Here is a 22,042-nt window from a genome sequence, read left to right as displayed (position 1 = left end):
GCACCTCAGTTCATAGAAAAACTGGCCTAGGGAAGCAGGGCTCCACCTGGAGATTCCAGTGCTGACCCAGAGGTTTACTAGGTATTAAAAGTGACTTTTAGCTTTCTCTCAGGGACAGGGTTGGACCTAGAAGTTCTTATGTTTCTGTATACCCTAGGCATGCTGTGTTTCTGATGCCCTCTTCCTACCTACACTTCATGTTAGCATTAAAAAGATCATCATGGTGGTAACTGGCATCAGCTTGCTTATTTGCCTACATACTAGGGCTGTCCCTGCCCAGGCATGTGTCATTATCGTATTTGTTAGATATCTTTATTTAATGGATTAATGCTATAAAATAGACCTTCCCATAGATTCAAATATATACATTATTTCATTACCTGCTCATTATTACATGCTGTCCCTATACCTGTTATTCTGTACATTTTGGGTTGTGACTTGTTCTCCAAGGTCCATGTTAAAGCCAATAAAACAAATGATACATTGCTAGTCTACAGCTGAGTCTCACCAATCACTTATTATTAGACTTGTGCATTCGTCTTCGGGCGAACAAGGAAACGAACACGAAGAGTGCGTTTTCGTGTTCGTTCCGAAGACACGCCGAAGAGAAGACGAAGACACACACCACGAAGATGGTGATTGTCTTCGTCTTCGTCTACCATTCCCCCCCTTTTTCTAACTTACCTTGTCTTCGCGGCATCGCGGCAGTTCCCGGAAGTGGAAATCCGCAGGTTCGCCGTCACGGGTTACAGGGCAGTGCGAATGAGCCTATTGGTCGCCTACAGGGACCTCCTCTGGCATCAACCAATTGGTTGATGCCAGAGGAAGACCCTGCAGGTGACCAATAGGCTCACTTGCACGGTCTTTGTAACCCCTGACAGCGAACCTATGGATTTCCGCTCCCGTTAACCCCTTTGATGCTGCGTTATCTAACACAGCATCGAAGGGGTTAACGGGAGCGGAAATCCATAGGTTAAAGGGCCGTGCAAGCGACCAATAGGCTCACTTGCACGGCCCCTTAACCCTTTAAAAAAAAAGTTAACCCCTAACTAATTGAACAGGGAGGGAGACCAGTGGCATCTGCAGGGTAAGTTGCAGCATTGGGGGTTTAAAACTCCCTCCCTGTTCAATTAGTTAAACTTTATTGGTCGCTCGTATGGACATTAACTAATTGAACAGGGAGGGAGACCAGTGGGATCTGCCGGGTAAGTTGCAGCATTGAGGTTTTAAAACCCCAATGCTGCAACTTACCCTGCCGATGCCACTGGTCTCCCTCCCTGTTCAATTAGTTAAATGTCCGTACGAGCGACTTTATTGGTCGCTCGTACGGACATTTAACTGATAGAACAGGGAGACCAGTGGGATGTGCCGGGTAAGTTACAGCACCAGGAGCCTAAAAGTCTGGAGCCTAAAAGACTTTTAAAATCCCAATGCTGCAACTTACCCGGCAGATCCCACTGGTCTCCCTGTTCTATCAGTTAATAAATGATAGAACAGGGAAACCAGCGGGATCTGCCAGACAATTACGGCACCAGGAGTTTAACAGTCTGTACGAGCGACCGTATTGGTCGCCAGCAGGGGGCTCGTCTGCCATCAACTAATGGCAGACGAGCCCTCTGCTGACGACCAATAGAGTTGCTCATACGGACATTTAAACTCCTGGTGCCAGAGCGGCTTTAACCCTGTATTAACCCCTTAACCGGGGAAAACGAAGAAAACCCGAACACGAAGAATGTCCGCGAATATTCGCCCGAAGAGAAGACAGGGCCAGGCGAATATTCGCGGAATACGAAGTTTTTTTTTTTTTGCCGAAGACAAGCACGAAGACGAACACGAAGAGCCCCCTGGTGCCCAAGTCTACTTATTAAAAACCCACCAAAAAATCTTTATACCGAATAGTATGAAATGTGTTAATGCTTTACACTGTAAGTGTCAGAGGTGAAACACACAAGTATGCATGTGTTCAAGTGTGGGAATTTCAGAGCTCATCTACAGCCTCCGATTGTGAACTGTTATCCCCTGCAATAAAGCTGTCAGGGTAGCCTGTGCCTTGAGTTAGCGGAACATAGATTGTGTAAACTGTAGCCCCAGGCTTCTTTTGGGCGGATCTCCCAGTTCTGTTCTTACATAGAAAAATAGAATTTGATGGCAAATGACAACCATGTGGCCTATCTAATCTGTCCATTTTTCATATGGTAAAGACCTTAAACTTTATTGGCAGGGCCAGATTGGAAATAAAAACCATACTTGGAAATAATTGGACACCGGCCCCATTTTTCAGTACATATCTGAGAAGCTAAAAGGGTAAATTAGGCAGGTGGCCCTGCCCCGGCCACTAAAAATGCCTTTGGCCAGGCTTCTATACCACCGCCCAACAAATGCGTGCCAATTAGGCAATTAGGTATTTTTCTCCCATTGTGGCTTATGCACCTTCTGGACAGATACAAAAAAACAAAAACAAAAAGTAAGTTGAAATATTCATGATTTTGTAAATGTTTTATTAGATGTCGTATGTATAATACAAGTCTTTAAATAAAACAACAAAATAGACATGTATACCATCATAGAATATTATGTATAAATTTAACCATATCTATTATAGAAACCCCTTCTTAGCATGTATGCTGTTCTGGTGAGCAGTTTCCATTCCGCACCCATCAGCTTCTATAACAACTTTTAAGACACCCTAGGGCTGATTTCACATCTAATCCAACAGAATTAAACTAAGAAGAAACGTAAGGTATGGAGAAAGGGAGAGATGATTCTGTAGATGGATGTGAGTACAGAAAAAACATGTGGCGGATCAGGAATAGGAGAGTTATCCCCAGAAGTAAAAGAAAGAGAGGCGGAAAAAATACAGAGTGGAAAGATCTGTACTAGTCCAATTGAGCGTAGTGGGTAGTGAATGGATACAAAGAGTTGGTGCCCTCTACTGGTTAAGGCAGGGTTGTCCAAGTTTTTTCTGCAGTGGGCCACTTCTTCAGAATTGTATACGTGCGAGGGCCGCACTCATTTTTCACTGTGAGAACAATTATAAAATATTAATAAAATATGCAAATTAAAATAAAGTAAATGACACAAAACCTTTACTTTTCCTCTCACTGATTTCTGGGCCTAGAAAGTTTTGTGACTACAAATTCAGGATTCTGGATAAGTAAAAATGAAATACTTCTATTTATCCTAGGGATGCACCGAAATGAAAATTCTTGACCAAAACCGAAAATTCAGGGTTCACCAAAATTGTACAAAAAATGTAAAAACAATGTTAATATATATATAATATATATAATATATATTATAATTGTTAATAGCAATCTCAGGCATACCCAGATTCCAGCATGTACTGGTTGGCTGGGCATGATAGGAGTGTGATTGCTGTCAACAATCATATATAAATTAATATTGTTATTGTATTCATTCATTCACAAATTCATTCCCTCAATCACGCATACTCATTCAAACACCCACCCCCTTACCTGCACTGCAGCTCTCTTGATGCCGCTCACAGACTTCAGCAGGGGGCGCGGCCTCCCTCTGCGTTCTCTTGTACTGCACAGAGGAAGCAGGACTGGAGCAGAGTCATGTGATGTCACATGAACTCTGCTGAGTTCCGCTTCCTCTGTGGAGTACAAAAGACCCTCCCACAGGTAAGCACAGCAGGGCTCTTATGATCCCGGTTGCCCTGGTTGCTGGTCTCACGCGGGCCGCACCTCGAGGTGCCGCGGGCCGCATGTTGGGTGCCCCTGGGTTAAGGGATTAAGGTGTAAATAGATCTGTTGGTAAACTGTCTCTATATAGTAAGACAGCACAAGGGCGGATGGGAGGGCAGAATTGTGGGAAGGTGGAGGAATGTGTTGCAGGTTTATGGGGCTATGGGAGAGAGAGTTAAATATACTTTTAGGGTGGACAGTGGCACTAAGGAGGGCAGATATAGGAGATCAGGGGTTTGGTGGAGCAGAGAAAATGAAATAAACAGACATAAGAGAAGACCTGACATGACATAAACCTTGCCAAATGGAAACAGGAAGAGCCAGGAATGCTCATACTGGATAGACGGGGCAAACGGTTAGCTTAGGACAGAAACAGGAAAATGATAATACACAAAACAGAGATGAATATGGAGATCTCCTGGTTCAATCTGTATACCTTTCTTGCAGAGGTGTAGTGGTTTGTTTGGGGTTCAGTTGCTAGCTTTCAAATGTGAATTTTCAGGATTATAAAATGAATGATATGCTTATTTATGGGTGAATTATTTGCACAATTTTATATTTGCGTGTTAAAATATAGCATATAAATTATATCATTATGATTATAAATTGATTTATATAGTTCCATCATATTCAACACAGTCGGACAATGGGTGAATAGTACCTAACAAGCAGTAGTGCATGTAACGGGGAGGGCATTTCTTAAATAACTTACAATCCCCAGCTACCATCCTTCTGTTATTATTATTCACAGAATAAATGATTTTTTTATATAATAAATGATTACGTGCTTTAAATAGAAGTAGGAAATATAGATCAGACCATGCTGTGCTATTGTAAATGTGTCAAAGCAAACCCCCCTACACACACACACACACTTCCTTTCCCCCCTCTTAAGGCTGTGTGTATCCTAGATACCATATTCTGCAAACATCTGATTGGCTCGTGAGAAAGCCAATATCTCAGCAAACGTCGCTGTTACAGAATGCAAGGCTTTTTCTGCTAAGAAGAATTAAATACCTCCATCATCCTGCAAAGGCTGTAAACCTTCTCTGCTGCTTTCATGAAAGCGGATGGCAGATTTCTTGCTGCATAGCTCTTAAGGGTTATAAAGCTCTGGGATTATACATTGAATTCTGCAGAAGGTAATGAATGAGGCACATGTGCCTTGCCTCAGAGAAGACTATGCAGAGCAGATAAATTCCTCTTTCCGACAGCTGCAGAACGGCTCCATTGTGTGCAGCCAGAAAGGATCGCTCAGCATTTGCTTGCTGAGAACGCAGTTTGCTCAGCTGAGGCAGAGACATGGCAAAGGCATCAGATAGAGCCAAGCAAAAATGGAGCCTACTTCACGCTATCCTCAGATGCAACATGAACCCCGAAACCCAACGTGTGGTTGTCTTTGTCATTTTGCTTTTTCTCATCTTTATTAATGTTGTACTGATGTTTCTCTTGGCTTTTTTCTGAGCCCACCCCACCTTGGATTGCGTTTCCAGAACCTGGTTCCAGATCAGCAGGTCAGCTTTGCCGTTGTCCAGTTCCCATTTTTGGTCACCTCGACAATGTGCCCAGCCACAAATTACTGCAGCCCACACATGTGCCTTGCAGACTTGCCCTTCTCAAAATGGACAGACTTTATTACATAATTGCTGTGGCTGTCCTCTCCTGCACAACATTCATTTTTTAATTTATGTTGTGTATTTTTGTATTTATTAATGCAAATCACAGGATGTGGAATTGAAAACAAAACAGCTGATTCATGGAAACAATCTAAATCTCAAAAAAAATGATTTTGCCTTGGATTTTAGCAGAGTGGCTCTGAAAACTGTAGTTACGGGGTTATGGAGTCTCAGCTCGTATCTGTCTTCAGGTATTATACGTCTATGGAGGACAGGAGTCCATTCTTTCACGCAGGGCGAAAATACTCATGACATGTGTCATGATTCATGTATTGTAATGGCATATTTAATGTGCTGTTGTGATTGTGTTATGCACATTTTCCATGCAATTATTTTAACCCATTGTTGTTTTTGGTATTATCATTTCATGGTTATACATGGAACAATTTAGTAGCATCTCTATACAGATGTGTTACAGAGCTTCATTACTGCCATGCACAATGCACATCTGTATCATTTGTTTCAGTAGAATTAACACTGTAGCACATTATTCTATCCTAATATGTTACATCCGATATCATGTTCGGGAAATGTTGGGTGGCTGTATTATCCAGGAGTAGTACTAAAATACAAACAATCGGCAGCCAAAACCATATCCATATACCTCCTTTTCAGAAGATTGCCTTTAAAAGCATTAGATAATACACATGAGACAGGGTCCAGCTGTCAATTACGGAAGTTGTCAAAGGAAGAGAAATCAGCAACGCCTATAGAATGGTCTGCAGCAAGGCATGATCAATTCTCAGTTGTTTGCACAATCTGATATTTCATGGATAATATCCTAAGAAGTAAGAATGCTAAGGATTTGGGGTTAGATATTATTCCATTTTATTTGGTTATTAGGTTATTTGATATCCCTGTAATCTTGAAAGTGTCAATGAGATGATGCACTTTTTTCCAGTGCATTGGGCTGCCTTCCATTACTGAAAATACTGATAAATGTCCAAATTGCCTTCACAATTGGGGGCACATGTTTGTGTTTTATGTCTCTGAGCATGGGGGGATGAGATTTTCACAAAACTGTCATATTGCTGAGATATATCAAACTCTTACATTTATAAGCAGTGTTGGCCTTAGGCTCAGTGACCCCTTATGTAAAAACTGTGACTGGGGGCCACCTGGCCTAAATATCCTAAACATCTTGTTCCATCTTAGTTTGCATGAATGCTAATTACTATTGTTTTATTTAGCCAGTATTTAAAGAAAGCTGCTAGGAGCTGCTAGGGCAGACATTACATCAAGCTTATCAATACTTCCTATCTCATCCCTTTAACTAACATTTATCATGCTCCAAAAAAGCAATGGGTTCCTTTAAGAGTAATCCACGTTAATTAAAATATAGAACTGCTTATAATATCCACACAAAATGCACGCGAGGTGGGCAAATATTCTCTCAGGCAAAGAATAAGTACAATATTTTTAACAAAAATTTGGAGACTTTGCCTTATATCCGAATAATTTACAAATATGATACTATACTGTGAACACGTGGAGGTTAAATGTTTTAGCAAGTGCAGTCTGCTTATGCAATCTGTTATAATTTATCTGTGCCAAAAATATATGTTATTCTGTGGCTCCTCACTGTGTACTGTTTATGTTGCATACACCTTAAATAGAAGGCTTACAATCTCAATATTCACTTTTCAGAAATAATTTCTTTGTAGACCTTAATAACGAAATATGAGTTGATTAAATGTCTTAATGTATACACTAATCATGTTTTCTAAGAACAAATTATAACTTGGTGGTGTATTTGAAGTTCAGATGGGTTTAAGAAGAACCCATGGTGAAGATGGCATTCAAAATTTACAACATTCTCATAAAATGTATTACATTTACCAAAATAACTTTAGCTCAGGTGGTTTAGCAATATTCAGCAATGGAGGAAAGATCAGACAAGAGGCCTATTAATAAAACAGCCCAAAGCACATATAGGAGAAAGTATACAGCCCTGTGCAACTTACATTTACTAAATGAGTAGAAAACCTATAAAAAACCACAGAAAGCATACAGTGATGCCCTTGCAAGTAAACAGGTAAGCTGAGCACTCCACTGCTTTTGACTTATGTACATGGGCCAGAATAGCCACCAATCCAGACAGTTCAGAGCATTTACACATTGATAAAGAGGTGGCGAGTACCTCGAAACGCTTTCATGTGAATAAAGCTGTGATTATTTCACAAGATAGCCTGTGAATCTTTCTATTATGGTGTTGAGAGGGAGCAGCGGCTGAGTTTGCGGATGGCAGCACGGTATAACTGGTGCATACAGATTCCAGTGCTTTGTAGTATGACCCTAACCTGTGGAGTTATGACTTGTAATCCTAGCCTCTGATTGGCTGAACTCGGGGGTGCTTAGTGGCCAGTGAGTTTCATTCTGCTCAATGTCACTATAGGTTGGCTGCACTCAACTTCCACTGGATTGGTAGAACTCAGACCCAGATAAGATACTGTGCCCTGTGGAACTGCGCAAAAAATGACTGTTCACTAGAACATCTGTTTGCTCAACAGTCTGCTTGCCCAACTCTGATGTAATGGTATTAATAAACCTTCGCCTGGTTAACACATGGCCCCTATAGTGAAAGCTATACCAAGGGGTGGGCACCTATAACTCCATCATTTAATGTTGTTGAAATATTTTGTATGCATATGTTTTGTTTTTTTGAATGTATAACATAACATAATGGTCTAACTGTTACATTTAGACCATTCACAGTTTCCACAATATTTTTCTTTCTACATGTTTAATTTTCTGCCCTGATGCCATTGCCATTCGCTAAAGAGGGTGTTTTTTTATAAGTGAGATGATGGGTATATCAGTCAGGGGTGTCCAAACTGCGGCCCTCCAGCTGCTACAGGACTACATCTCCCATAATGCTCTTTCAGCTAAGGGGTTGGCTCAGGAGTATGGGAGATGTAGTCCTGCAGCAGCTGGAGGGCCGCAGTTTGGACACCCCTATCTGGTATGTATGCCATTGACAAACTGGGTTTCAATACTAGTATCCTGAAATGTAATCCAAAAAATCACTTATGGACTTAAAGATATTTGATTCCATTAATATATTAATAAATTTTATGCTCACAAAATGGCATTGAAAAGGTATGAATCCTGCTGATTAGATGAACTGTTTTGTGTTAAAATGTAAAGTTTGTTTTACTCCATTGCAGAGCCACCTATCCCTATTGCAGAGCCACCTATAGCCATACAGTGGCAAGAAAAAGTAACCCTTTGCAATTGCCGGCATATATGTATAAATTTGTCTTACAATATAATTTGATCTTCTTCTAAGTTACAATAATGAACAAACACAATCTGTTTTAACTAATAACACACATATTATTGTATTGTTCTTGTCCATATAGAATATACTGTATTATTTAAACATTCACAGTGTGGGTTGGAAACGTATGTGAACATCTAGGCTAATCACTGTAGTGCTATCAATTCAGTTGTAGGTGTGTTTTAGAACAAACAAACAGAAGTATCTGCTATTGTGGACCATGCCCCACAAAAAAGAAATCTCAGAAATCGACAATCAAAAATTGTTGACTTGCATAAACCTGGAAATGCTTACACAGCAATCTCAAAGAGTTTACATATTCCCCAGTCCACAGTTAGACAAAATGTTTACAAATGGAGTTGATTTAGTAGGGTGGATACTCACTCTAGAAGTGAGTGCCCAGCCACGATGACTCCTAGGGCACTGCGTAGAATGCTCAATGAACCCCAGAGTAACGGCTAAAGGCTTGAAGGAATATTTGGAACTGGTTAACATCTATGTTCATGCACCAGTAATACAATGGCAGGACACCAAAGAGGAAGCTGCTCCTCTCCAATTTAACATCACTGTTCACCTGAAGTTTGCCGAAGAGCAGCTTCACACTCTACAGTGCTACTGGGAAAATCTGTTGTGGACTGATGAAACGTAGGTCGATTTGTTTGGGAAGAACATACAGCACTACATATGGCATAAAAAGGGTACCCACATGAAGGTTCTTCTGTCTTAACATAAAATATCTAGTTACTCTTTGCCAGCAGGTGGGTACATCTCAGGTTGACGATTGAAACTACTATACATGGTGATGCCAATACCTACGCTGATCTCCCACAAACAAAAACTGAAATATAAACCATTTAGTCCCATTATTATTAGTAATTTTATTAGCTGTTGATGTATATATCATTATCATATTGTACAGTGCTGTATCTTCTCTCCATACATACAGGTAATGGGAGGGTGTGTGCCTGTTACATTATTTATTGACATTAATTTAAGTTACTTCAGCTAGTTTTAGTAGCTTACAGGATTTGCTGTTGACGTGATATTGCAGGAGTGGGGAAAAAAGTGACCACTGCACTTTTGTGTTAAATAAATATACAGCAAACAAACAATGAACCATCTCTATACAAAATGTTTAGTTCTTGACCATGTAGCATGATAGAAATCTACATATGAAAGATATGATATGCTGTTGTATACAATAGATCCAATTGTAGAACAGTGCTGCATATGCATACTGGCTAAAGCAATCTTATGCACCATGCATGTTCCCATTGCCAAGAATATGATGTAAATATTAGTAAGAAGTGGTAGCGTTAAGAGACTTTCTTAACCAACCTCTTTGCTTTGTGTCTCTTTTCAGCCATAATCACTTGTTTATTCCCACTTGTTTCTCCATGATTTCACCTGTACCATACCTACTTGCTGGAATTCCCTACCTCAGACTCTTCCCTACTTATTCGAAATTGAATGACTAAAAACACCTGTTCAGAGAAGCTCATAGAATACCCCCTTAATACCAATAACCTGCATCATGAAACTATCTGTTCTCCACATCTTTAAGATCGCCAGGCTTTTCTACATGACCGTTCCTATAATCCTCGACCAATCACCACTGGCCAACATCACTTGGTACTCTGAGACTGGATATGTCAGCAGCCTGCAACGGAAGCATAAAAAAGTATATAAAAACACAAATCCATGTATCATCAGGTGTCCGCCCCAAAGTGCCACGGCTGCCCTACTTTATAGATTGCAAGCTCGCAAGATCAGGGCCCTCTTCTCCTGTACCAGCGTGTCATGCTCTTGTAAAATTTGCATATTGCGAATTGTAATGTTGCTGTTAATGTTCGCTTTCACCTATTGTGATGGTGTTGCAGAATCAGCTTGCACTTTTATAAATAAAAAATGTAATGTGTCGTAAAAACAAAAAGACCCCCGGTAACATTCCCACATTTGCATATGCTCTCAATACACTCAAAACAAACAAAGCATGACAATATGAAGTCTGGTACTCGAGTACCTCCAATAAAGGCTTTTTTACTGTTTCTTCAGCAACTCCAAATAGCTTGTTAATTAACAGAAGTCAGAGAGGCAGAGGTTGATTCACCTGTGATCAACTTAGGAGATCCTGAAAACATTTGCTACTAAAGAAGGTCAGGATCTTAATTCCAGAACAATGTGCAAAGTAGCATAACAAAATAATCAGCAATGTTTGGTCTCCAAAGCAGACAAGGTTATTTTTGAGAGTCACCTCTTTTAGTAGTCAGAACAGCACTGGGTTTTCTTTTATGTAACAGGACTTTAATGATAAATAAATATTCTCATGATGAGCTGGGTGAGCCACCATGTCTAAAGTCCAGCTCAGCCCAGCTAATCAGAGAAGGAATAACAAGAGCCATCTAAAAGTCACCCTGTGCCTTTGTAGGCAACCCAAAACCTGCATAGGCTTAGCGATGGCCTAGCTTGTTCCCCACCACACCTGCCCTGCCTTCTGCTTTTCTCACTTCTATTTAAAATACAGCAAAACCAAATTATTTTCCCTGTTTCTATTGGTGGAAAAAAAATCTAGTTTTCTAACCAGGAGTCATTGTGACAGATTCCCTCAGCAATATGTCCATCTGTGTTCATTAATGTCTATGATCATATGAAAAAACAATCTCCATCTTGTCCTTAAATGTATATGTTTTTCAAAGTATCTGTGATTTTTTGCTTTGTGACATAACTATAAAAAACTAAGCATGAAATTAAGAGTAAATGAGGTAAATCACATGGTCTGGCTTTTCTGGATCGATACAGAATTTGATTGGGACTGTCCAATTTGACTTCACAGCTCATAAGTGATGGCAGTGTGGTGTACGCAGAAGCCCTATGGGACCATGTCACTATGGATGATCAAGAACTGGGTTTCAAGGTCGGCAGTGTCATTGAAGTAATGGATGCCACAAATAAGGAATGGTGGTGGGGGAGGATCCTTGACTGTGAAGGATGGTTTCCAGCCAGCTTTGTGAGGGTGAGTACATCATTTATTTATAAGGTTATTCTTACTATTGTTTAACCAACAGATATCAGCTACAGGAGGTCACTCTAATGAGGAAGGCCAGTGTTGAGGAAAAAGTTATGTAGGTAAATACATAGTCTCCTTAGAATAAAGTAGGACCGGGAAAAGAATAAATGGGAATGTTGTATATTGTATTCCATTTTTTGTAGTTGATTTGCTAGAGGCATCATGGCAGTAAGAAACTGGAAATTCTTTGATGTACTAACAGTGATTAAAGTGTTTTTACAACTTCCTTGGCCTACTAGAGGATAAAATAATTCATCAATAAGCAAAAAATAAAACTTTTTGAATAATACACATGGCGACAAATGTTTCGACCCATACCATGCGAGTTATTGTCAGGGCACAAATACAATTAACAAAATATGAAAAATGACATCACACACCAATAGCCAGAGAACAGCTCATTTATCATCATTAATTATCATTCATCATAGCTTACTTAGTGCCACTGAGTAATACTCCAGTGTTTATGAGATGTAGATCTAGGTCTGTTACTATAAATGTGCAAACTTTTCATTGATTTATGCTGTGATTGCCCCAGTATGACCCAACCAGTCTTTGTAAACCATCTAAACCAAAAACCCATAACATATAATATTACTAACATATTACTTTGAAGTCAGTCTGTACTTCCATGGGTTAAATATTCAATGGTATATGTCAGAAAAGTAAATGACTTCCAGGCGTAACTGCAGTTTATGCTGTGGCCACCTCAAGCATTAAATAGGAGGATTGCAATAATGTCCAAGCACACAGAATATTGACTACAAAATTACAGTTCATGGAAACCTCACCTGTGCATAGTCATGTCTTTGCCACTTGTTTTTTGAATTGAAATATTATGGAAGGGCATGCTGGAAGACTAGGGGTAGGTGCTGACGATGGAGCTGGGCCTGTCATGTGACACTAATGATTGGCTCCAGCTGGCCCATTACAGAGGAAGCAATGCTTGCTCGCCTCTATAAAGTTGGTGGCCAGAAAACACCTTCAGCAGTGGACACATTCAAAGATGGCATTTGGAAGGCACTCGTTGATTAATGTGTATTGTAGTTAAACATTTAGCATATATCTGTATGCCATGGAAACAGAGTGAGCTGTGTGCGCATCCTCATACAACTTCAATACAAGACTTACAGAAAAGAGTTATTTATAAAGCATTTTCGTGTTTTAGAGGTGGTCTTACCACTCTAGCAGGTAGTCAAATGGTCATTAGCTGCTATGACTAGAGGACCCGTTTCCATCCAAAACGTTAAAGAGAATCTAAACCTAAACCAAGCATCCGATGGTATGACATGGTATAAAGTAGAGCTGGCCAAAACCTCCCTAGCTGATATTTAACTCTAAACCTCATGATTTTTCCAAAACCATATTACTCAAGACAAGGTAGCTGCTCACTAGCAAAGGTCTAATGAAGACTAGGAGGTAAACCTATCCTTCATTGCATTGTATGTTGAATTAATTCACAAAAGCAGCAGTACAGTTGCTCACACTAAAAAGGGGTTTCCAGAAGGCCAGTTCTTCTACTATAAAAAATGAACACATACTCAGGTTTTATGTGCTGCCATCTGGTGGCCAGTAACTAAATGTTTCATATGCAAGTAGTTAGTAGGAAAAATATTATAAAGAATATATTAAAGGTCACCCGTCGTTTTATACATACAATGTCTAATATTCTAGTAATCAACAAAATCAGCTAAATATTTGCAGCTTTTCTTACTTCTCTGGCAAATGGTAACTGAGGGATGTCAGGATTGGTTGGAACACACTAATTTACGGTTGTTTATACATAGTGCCAAAAGATAGCTGATAATCTGCTGATTTTGCACATTATCCACTGCACAACAAATCGGGTTATCACAAACACTACATTCCGGTTGGTCTGCTAGAACAGCAAGATGGCTGCCCCAATTCCTTATTGCCATGGTTATTTTAAATGTGGTGGTTTGCTTTGTCATCTACAGATGTGCGATCAGTATAATGTAAAACTGCTCCAATATGATTGCATGTTCATTTTTTATTGAAAATCCAAGCAAACTTTTTCACTTTGTTTCAGCTTCGTGTAAACCAGGATGAGCCAATGGAAGAATACATCCCAAGGTCTGGGGAAATAGACCATGACTCTAGAAATATCTCCAGGCGTCATGGCTTTGGACAGACAAACAAGGACCAAATGAGGACCAATGTTATTAATGAGATCTTAAATACAGAAAAGGATTATATCAAACATTTGAAGGATATTTGTGAGGTAAAGCTCAGCCCAGAGTCCAATAAACATGTATCCAACTGAAGCAGCTCCTTCCATGTACACATAAACGTTTTTTAGATTAAAGTAATCCTGCATTCCCATGTTTAAAATAATATAAAACAGCTATGTTGATATTTCAAGGACATAATTAAATCAATTCTGCAAACACCCATTTAATGTTATGAAGTGTTGGTGTTTAGATGAGAGAAAACCACAAGCGTGTCTGTTTCACTTAAGATCTCTTAAGCTGATGTGACGTTTGTTTCTATATTGGCCCGATAACATTTATCCCCTTTGACTAAAGACCTCATTTTCTCTTGCCGTCATATACATTTTTCTGTTTTAGTGAATACAACAATTTGATTATTTAGGTGAAACTGTAAAGCTTTTACGTTCATGTCCGCCTCTGATATCTTGCCATGTTTTACCAAAGGGTTACATTAAGCAGTGTCGGAAGCGAGCAGACATGTTCACCGAGGAGCAGTTGTGGACAATCTTTGGCAACATTGAGGACATCTATAAGTTCCAGAAGAAATTCCTGAAGACTCTAGAAAAAAGAATTAACAAAGATGCCCCACATTTAAGTGAGATTGGTGCTTGTTTTTTGGAATATGTAAGTAAGAGCATTTGGTGTGTTTTGTGTATTTCCGTTCATTGCTGTCTTTACTTTGGGAGCTGGCAGTGTCACTAAAACACTGCAAAAAAAGAAATTATGTAACCAATTTAACCTATTGAGTCAATTAACTTTTAAAAATAATGTGATATATAGTTGACAAATATATAAACAATTTATTGTTTTCGTATATAATTCACATAAAAATTCTTATTTTAAAATATGCAGACTACCCAGACCGTGGCAACATTTTCTGATTACATAGCGATTGTCAATATTTTTTATAAGAATAAGGATTATTATTACTTTATGGGGACACAGAGATGATATCATTAGACAAATAAAAATATGACCTTTCAGCTTGCCAAAATTGAAGCATTTACATATGACTTCTGCCCAGGTTATAGCCAGCATTTGAAAGGTGTTGTCTCTTTTGTTATTCTCTGAAATGCAGAATGTTTTATTTATTTTTTTTACATTTTCTTTACTGTTTCGCATTTTAGCAAACAGACTTTCAGATCTACTCAGAATACTGCAACAATCATCCGAATGCCTGCACAGAACTTTCCAAGCTGTCCAAGGTGAAGAAGTACGGGTATTTTTTTGAAACCTGCCGTCTTGTACAGAAGATGATTGACATCTCTTTGGATGGGTTTTTGTTGACGCCAGTACAGAAGATCTGTAAATATCCTCTCCAGCTTGCGGAACTTCTGAAATATACAAATCCCCAACACAGGTAGAAATACACAAAATTCAGTGAACTATAAAACACATTATTGTTTGTCTTGTAGCAAATAAGGCGGATAAGGCATTATGTTCTGCTCGTAGATGTCTGCAGTACCTTTGCTGTTAATCTTACATATCCTTTCCCAACCAGGGACTTTGCAGATGTCGAAGCAGCATTGAATGCCATGAAAAACGTTGCTAGATTAATCAACGAGCGAAAGAGGAGACTTGAGAACATTGACAAGATAGCTCACTGGCAAAGCTCTATTGAAGACTGGGAGGTAAACCCGGAGATCCTTCTAAACAACACATTGGCAAATAAAAAAAAGGCCTCACAGCGCATTAAAAGTTGCTGCAATATTTAGGGAAAATATTAATTGAGTTATCTAGCATGTTAACGTAAATCTGAAATTTTGGCTTGGTTTTCCTCTGAAGGGTTTAATCACAAAACTAAACCTTTAAGGTGTTTTTTTTTCATTTCTACAGCAGTGATCTGTCACTGCCAGCTTTTAAGTTATGTGACAAGATATGAAGGGAAATAATTTATGAGATTAAAGAGCCACAAATGGTTTGGACATTCATCAGTACTATGATTGATGTTTGTAATGCTGCGCTTAGTTTCAAAAATGTTAAATGCAGCAGAGTAGGTGGAATGGCAACTTTAAGTGCTGCTCACTGCTCCCAGTTTGGTGCTTATGGGAGAAGTCTTACTTTTTTTTATCTGCCTCTCGCTCCAACCAGAGGTCCTCAAGAAATCTGGGTAAGGTAGCCCCAGAGGATCGCCTTTGACTGATTTCTTTTTCATATCAATATTTTGTTAAACCATTGAATTCGAATGGATAAAACACTCTAGGTTCATATGTTATATCACAAAACGAGAAACCCATTTTCATGTCTTGTGTAAGGTATTAAAGGGTAACTAGCCAGTTTGCCTCTAGAACTAACCGATTTTGCCTTTAAATGCTTGTTTTCCATTCATATGTTTACAGGGTGAAGATATTCTCGCAAAAAGTTCTGAGCTTATACATTCCGGTGAATTAACCAAGATTTCACATCTTCAGTCTAAAAGTCAACAGCGGATATTTTTTTTGTTTGACCATCAGATCGTGTACTGCAAAAAGGTATATACGTGCGTAAAGTTTGCGCTCACCATATATCATATTTTATCATTTTTTGCTCATATATCATTGATAATCATGTACATTTTTATCATTGGTATTGTTGAAAGGCGAGCTTTAAATTGCTTTCAGTTCTCCTTTTAAATGCATTAAAGAGAATTTTAATTAAAAGACTTTCTAATTTTAATTGCACTTTAATACTATAATATTGTATTATGATTGCAGCTAAGAATCGTTTAATCTTGTTTACAAATGTCATTTTGCTTTTAAGCGCCATTTCTATTGTGCTGTAAAGTATTTTAATTATATATAATATTCCTGTTTTAGTATATGTTCATTATAACACCAATAAACAAAAAGCTAGAATACATTAATTTAGAATCTAAAGCAAAGTTATCCATTAATGCAGGCAGTGTAGGGACATACAATGTGCTATCACCCCTTTTGGGTTCTGGCACAGATAAAATACTCTGTACTGCATACTAGACAACTAGTCATTTCTTTAAAGCAACAGCCAAGTAACAATTTTATTTATGTAAGCAATTGATTTCCTTAATCCCAAACCAAGCCACTGTGGGAGAATGCATTGTATGTGCATGCAAAAAATGAATACTGTTAATATTTAAAATGTTAATACCGTATTGGCTCAATTATAGGCCGCACCCTTAAAGTTAGGTGCTTTTTTAAAGAAATGTTTTTGTAATAGATATGCTGCCACTCTGCCCCCTCCGAGATATGCTGCCACTCTGCCCCCCCCGAGATATGCTGCCACTCTGCCCCCCCCGAGATATGCTGCCACTCTGCCCCCAAGATGCGCCCCCCCCCAGGCTTACCAAAGCAGACTCCCAGGTGTCTTGTGGGGCCGGCGGGGGACATCTACACAATACGTGTATACAACTTCCGGTGCCGGCACTTCCTCTGTGGGAAGTCCCGGCAAGGGATATTGTTAAAGCACATCGATCAGACGTGCCGGCAACGGAGGTTGTTTACGCGCATCGCTGTAGCCTGTGAACGTCTGCGCGGTGTGCTTAGACAATCTCCCGTGTCGGCACTCCCCCCGTGGAAAGTGCTGGCAGGGGAGGCTGTCTCAGGGTATCGGAGAGTAGGATGCAGGTCCCCTGCAGCGCTGCGGGGGATCTGTATCCTAACCCTGCTGCCTGCCCGGCACCCGGAACTGCATGCCCCGGGCGTTGGGCTATACGAATTGCACATTCCTGCACTAAACCCTGAATATAGGCCGCACCCCCACTTTAAAGACTTTAAAGACACTTTAAAGACTTTAAATACAGTAGTTTACAAAGTGCATTATTTTTCTTATGATTACAGATATCCTGTGTGATATGTTATTATAACAAACTATTATGACCCCTTGATATCCAATTTTAGGATCTCCTTCGACGTGACATTCTGTATTACAAAGGAAGAATTAATACAGACGAGATGGAAGTAATTGATGTTGAGGACGGTAAAGACAAAGATTTCAACATAAACTTGAAAAACGCCTTCAAATTGCAAAGCAAAGTCTCAGAAGAGGTTCACCTGTTCCTTGCAAAAAAGCCGGAGCAGAAACAGCGTTGGCTGCAGGCCTTTGATGAAGAAAGGAAGCAAGTTCTCCTGGATGAGGAGACAGGTAATGTAAAAACAGAAGCGTACTCTTTCATGGATTTAAGAACAGTTGCACTAAAAACAAAGTAGTACTTTTTTATCCTATTTTATACCTGGTCTTCTATAATGATATAATAATCCAATCATTTTGTAATAATTTTAAAGCTATATATATATATCATTTAAGGGTTTAAAGAAATCTCTGAGTACTGTCTAACATGCCCTTAATCATTACCTAACATCCTCCAAAATATGTGTTAAATTATTGAGTATTCTAATTTCATACTGTAATTGGAGATTTTATTGACCCTACAAAGGAGACTTGCACAAGGAAACTGAGGGGAAAAGGGGTATTGGAGAAAAGACAGAGAAAGCTTTGGGAGGTAATTTGAGGGAGATTTCAGGTGCACAAGAGTCAAATGTAAAAAGACATGTAAGAGAATGTTGGTATTTAGATTTACTAGATTATTTAACAGAAGTCTTCTGGGAGTGGGGATGATGGCTGACAATAATCTCAGGAGCTTGCTCTTTGCTCTTTGGGTCCAAATTTTTATTTGGTTTTTGATATTTTCAATGAAACATGAGATGAATTTAATATCAACTAGTATTTGTATATTTAGCTGAAATCTATAGAATAAGACAGGATGCTTCCCCCAAGAAGCAGCAAAAAAGAAAATTCTGGTGCAAAGTTCACAAAGTAGTCTTTTCACCATAGCAGCCATGGAAATGGTGAACTATTACCTGCTGATTGGGCCATTCTGTGGAGAAAAAGACTCTCAATTTCTATCTATCTATCTATCTATCTATCTATCTATCTATCTATCTATCTATCTATCATCTATCATCTATCTATCTATCTATCATCTATCATCTATCTATCTATCTATCAATCATATATCTCAGAAAATGGAATAGAGTACATGGGTAGACTGTCATGGAAAGGTAATGCAGATTAGGAGATGACTGATGGGAATACCTTGTCGAGCAGCAGAGTTTTGTTTCATGATTGTGCCATTCTGTTATAACACACATTTGAATATGAATCCCATAAGAAAATGTATTTTCCATGATCACTCAGGCTTTCTTTAAAAGTGATACATGTGTTACCAATTCTCCAAGGGTATGCAAACTTTTGATCACAACTGTATATATAGCAGTCAGTGTGCCATCATGAGGAGTTGCTTGTTACTTCACTGGTAACCAACGTAGTTTCCTAAGTCAAAAAGACAAGCGATCCAATTTGCGTTTCCTGCAGGCATTTCTGGCTCCCATATTTTGGATTGCATGTAGTGAGGAGAACAAGTAATGTAGCAAGGCCACGTATAAGTCCTTGATATGGTCCAAGCATTAAAGGACATGGTTACTGTTTCCAGATGCTTTTTTATCTAGCAGGTGTGCTGTTCTGCATTTGCTTATATGGCAATGAGAACTTTATACTTAAACTCGTCCATTGCTCTCAAAGATTGAATAAAGTGTGGTATGTACGCATAAAACAATGTTTAAATAAACAGGAAAATAAATGGTAATCATACACTATTTGGTTATTTTGCATCAGGTTTCAGCATCAGTGAAATACAGAGGAAACAGGCAATGGTTAATGCCAACAAGCCTGGCCCAGCAGGAAAGCCTAAAGGTGAGTGCTAAATGTGACCACTTCACGTGAGCATGTTACAGAATGATCTGTAATGCATTACCTGGCGGGATTTTAGCAGGATCTTCTAATTTTCAGAAAAAGGGAGCAATGCAAGTGTATGAGTGTGTGTGTGTGAGCGTTAATGTGTGTGTGTATTAAAACCAGTGTGCAAGTGTTAAGTGGGTTAGCATATGTGTGCATTGGTTCTGCGGGGTTAAGGGACCACTATCTCACACACACAATTTCACTCACTTTCCCTCTCACACTCTCTCATACTCTCTCTCTACCTCTGTATTCTTCTTTGTTGGTCCACTTCTACCCGCTGCCTGCTGCGTCATCCAGGCCTCCCAGAGAGCTGCCCCTCATTGGAGAAATGGCAGAGAGGCTGACCCCGTGGGGTGCGCTGTGGCTTTGCCATTTTGTGAAAGTACTCAAAGAGGTCAGAATAATGCAGGCAGAATCGCGTAGAAAGGATGGTGGAGAAATGCTTCTCTTTCTCTGTGGATCGGTATGCATTATTCTAGCCTGGCGCAGCGCTCCCCCAACACAGCAGAGCGTCTCTCCCCTACCTCCAGTTGCAGAAATGAATGTGATACTAGCCCCCCCTTTTGCGGAATCGCTTAAGGGAGATAGGTTAACAGAGCTATTGCGAAAAAGAGAAAGGTTGACGGAAAAGGTAGTAAGACATTGAGAAATTTGAAGCTCTCTGCTTTGATTTCATGTGTTTCATTGGGACCCATCCTCGATTTCATACATTCATGCAGATTAAAATAATTCATTAAAATTACATATACTATATGACTATAATTGTACAGTAACTTGTGCAGTCATGGTCTAAATCAGCCACATATTTAGGAGTTTTTATTCGTTAACACATAATGATTTATTACTTGCTTCAGTAACTTGTAATTAGTGAATAGACTACAATGGTAATTTTCATTAACTATGGTGGAACCACTGACTCACATACAACTTACTCCTACCACCTAGTCCTTCCCAATATTGCAGGGTGGATAAACAAAGTATTTTAATTGCTTCTGTGAGTTTATATATCCCACTTAATGTGGGGTAGCGCTGGAGGTGGGTTTCAGTTAAAAGAAAAATTAGAGATGTGTCTGATATGGCAACCCTAGCTGGGAGGGGTAGAAAAGTCACATTGAAGGTAGATATTCTCTTCAGAATCATTCAAAGCTAATCTGAGATGACAGAGGTATCCGGGGGAGGATGTCCTTTACAAAGCAATGCTGTCTGGTCGTGTTTAAGTAATACTCAATTACTGAGATTTCTCCTGTGTCTCGGCTGAAATAGTCTTTTCCTCCTTCACACATTCTCAGCTCGCACATTTTTTCACAATACACCCTCTCGCTCTGAATCGTGTTTAACATGCATGGTATGTATTTGCTTTCGAATTTTGTTTCTTCCAAAGACAAGATTCAGGAAGGAGGTCTGAGAGATTTTTTTTTCTTATGACATAAATTCTCCTGAAATCTCTCTGCTTTCTTTATGTAGCTGTTAATCGGACATACTATGATCTCTGGATGAGACAGAAGCATCCCACACTGCCTGCCAACCTCCCACAGCAGCAGGTCTTCATGCTGGCTGAACCCAAGCGCAAACCCTCCAACTTCTGGCAGAACATCAGCCGGCTGACTCCTTTCCGAAAATAAAGGAAAGCTTTGTCTTTCACTCTCGCATCCTGGACAAAGAAAGCACTTTACCCACAGTCCACAAAACATAGTGCTTGGAAGCCCTGCCTTTTCTCCCGCGCACGGCCTGGCTCTGGCTGGTACATTATTTAATATTTTTGTTTTTAAAGATTTGGACATTTTGAACATATTTGTTGCTGCCATTGCTGTGGTCAGGTGATCAGTCTGGAGAAGTGTCATTGTAGTTTCCTTTTGCCCTGTTGCCAGGATTTGGGAAACCTATGGGCCTCCGACTATTACAGAACTATCTCGACCACCACCTGCCTAGAAACACAGAACTGGACTGCAGAACAAGAACCAAGCGGCCCATCTAGTCTGCCCATTTTTTCATATTGTCAAAACCGCAAAACTCTATAAAGTCCTGGATCTTGTCTAATATTTAGGGCAGCCTTGTGACTATCCTATGTATATTTAAATTCCCTCACTGTATTAAGCTCTACCAGTTCTGCTGGAAGGCTCTTCCACTAAATCAATCCATTAATCAATCACTTAATATGGGTGATGAGTGTACCTGGAGGTATACAGATTGCCTAACCCTATCTTATTGTCATGAACTGTAATTTTCACTTTGTTTACCGATAGAGTATTTTAAAAGCTCATATTGAATCTTCTTGCTGTAGCTGACACTTGAGTATAGTAGAAATTGTACATTATTTAACATACTAA

General features: G+C 39.4%; 1 protein-coding gene across 2 annotated transcripts in view; it reads left to right on the top strand.

Annotated features, from left to right (window-relative positions):
- Positions 1–21,739, top strand: part of ARHGEF4 (Rho guanine nucleotide exchange factor 4) — an 87,054-nt gene extending 65,315 nt beyond the window's left edge. For both annotated transcript variants that reach the window (XM_053458807.1, XM_053458808.1), the window contains 9 exons: positions 11,500–11,679; positions 13,784–13,975; positions 14,409–14,588; positions 15,092–15,324; positions 15,466–15,595; positions 16,304–16,435; positions 17,819–18,062; positions 19,593–19,670; positions 21,180–21,739. In XM_053458807.1, the coding sequence (XP_053314782.1) occupies positions 11,500–11,679; positions 13,784–13,975; positions 14,409–14,588; positions 15,092–15,324; positions 15,466–15,595; positions 16,304–16,435; positions 17,819–18,062; positions 19,593–19,670; positions 21,180–21,337 (1,527 nt within the window). In that variant the 3' untranslated portion in view covers positions 21,338–21,739. The remainder of the gene's footprint in view (positions 1–11,499; positions 11,680–13,783; positions 13,976–14,408; positions 14,589–15,091; positions 15,325–15,465; positions 15,596–16,303; positions 16,436–17,818; positions 18,063–19,592; positions 19,671–21,179) is intronic.
- Positions 21,740–22,042: the final 303 nt, after the last annotated feature.

The sequence above is a fragment of the Spea bombifrons genome, chromosome 3 (assembly GCF_027358695.1).
Source record: "Spea bombifrons isolate aSpeBom1 chromosome 3, aSpeBom1.2.pri, whole genome shotgun sequence".
Classification (NCBI taxonomy): Eukaryota; Metazoa; Chordata; class Amphibia; order Anura; family Pelobatidae; genus Spea; species Spea bombifrons.
Note: the sequence above shows the minus strand (reverse complement) of the source record. Positions and strands in the feature narration are given on the sequence as shown.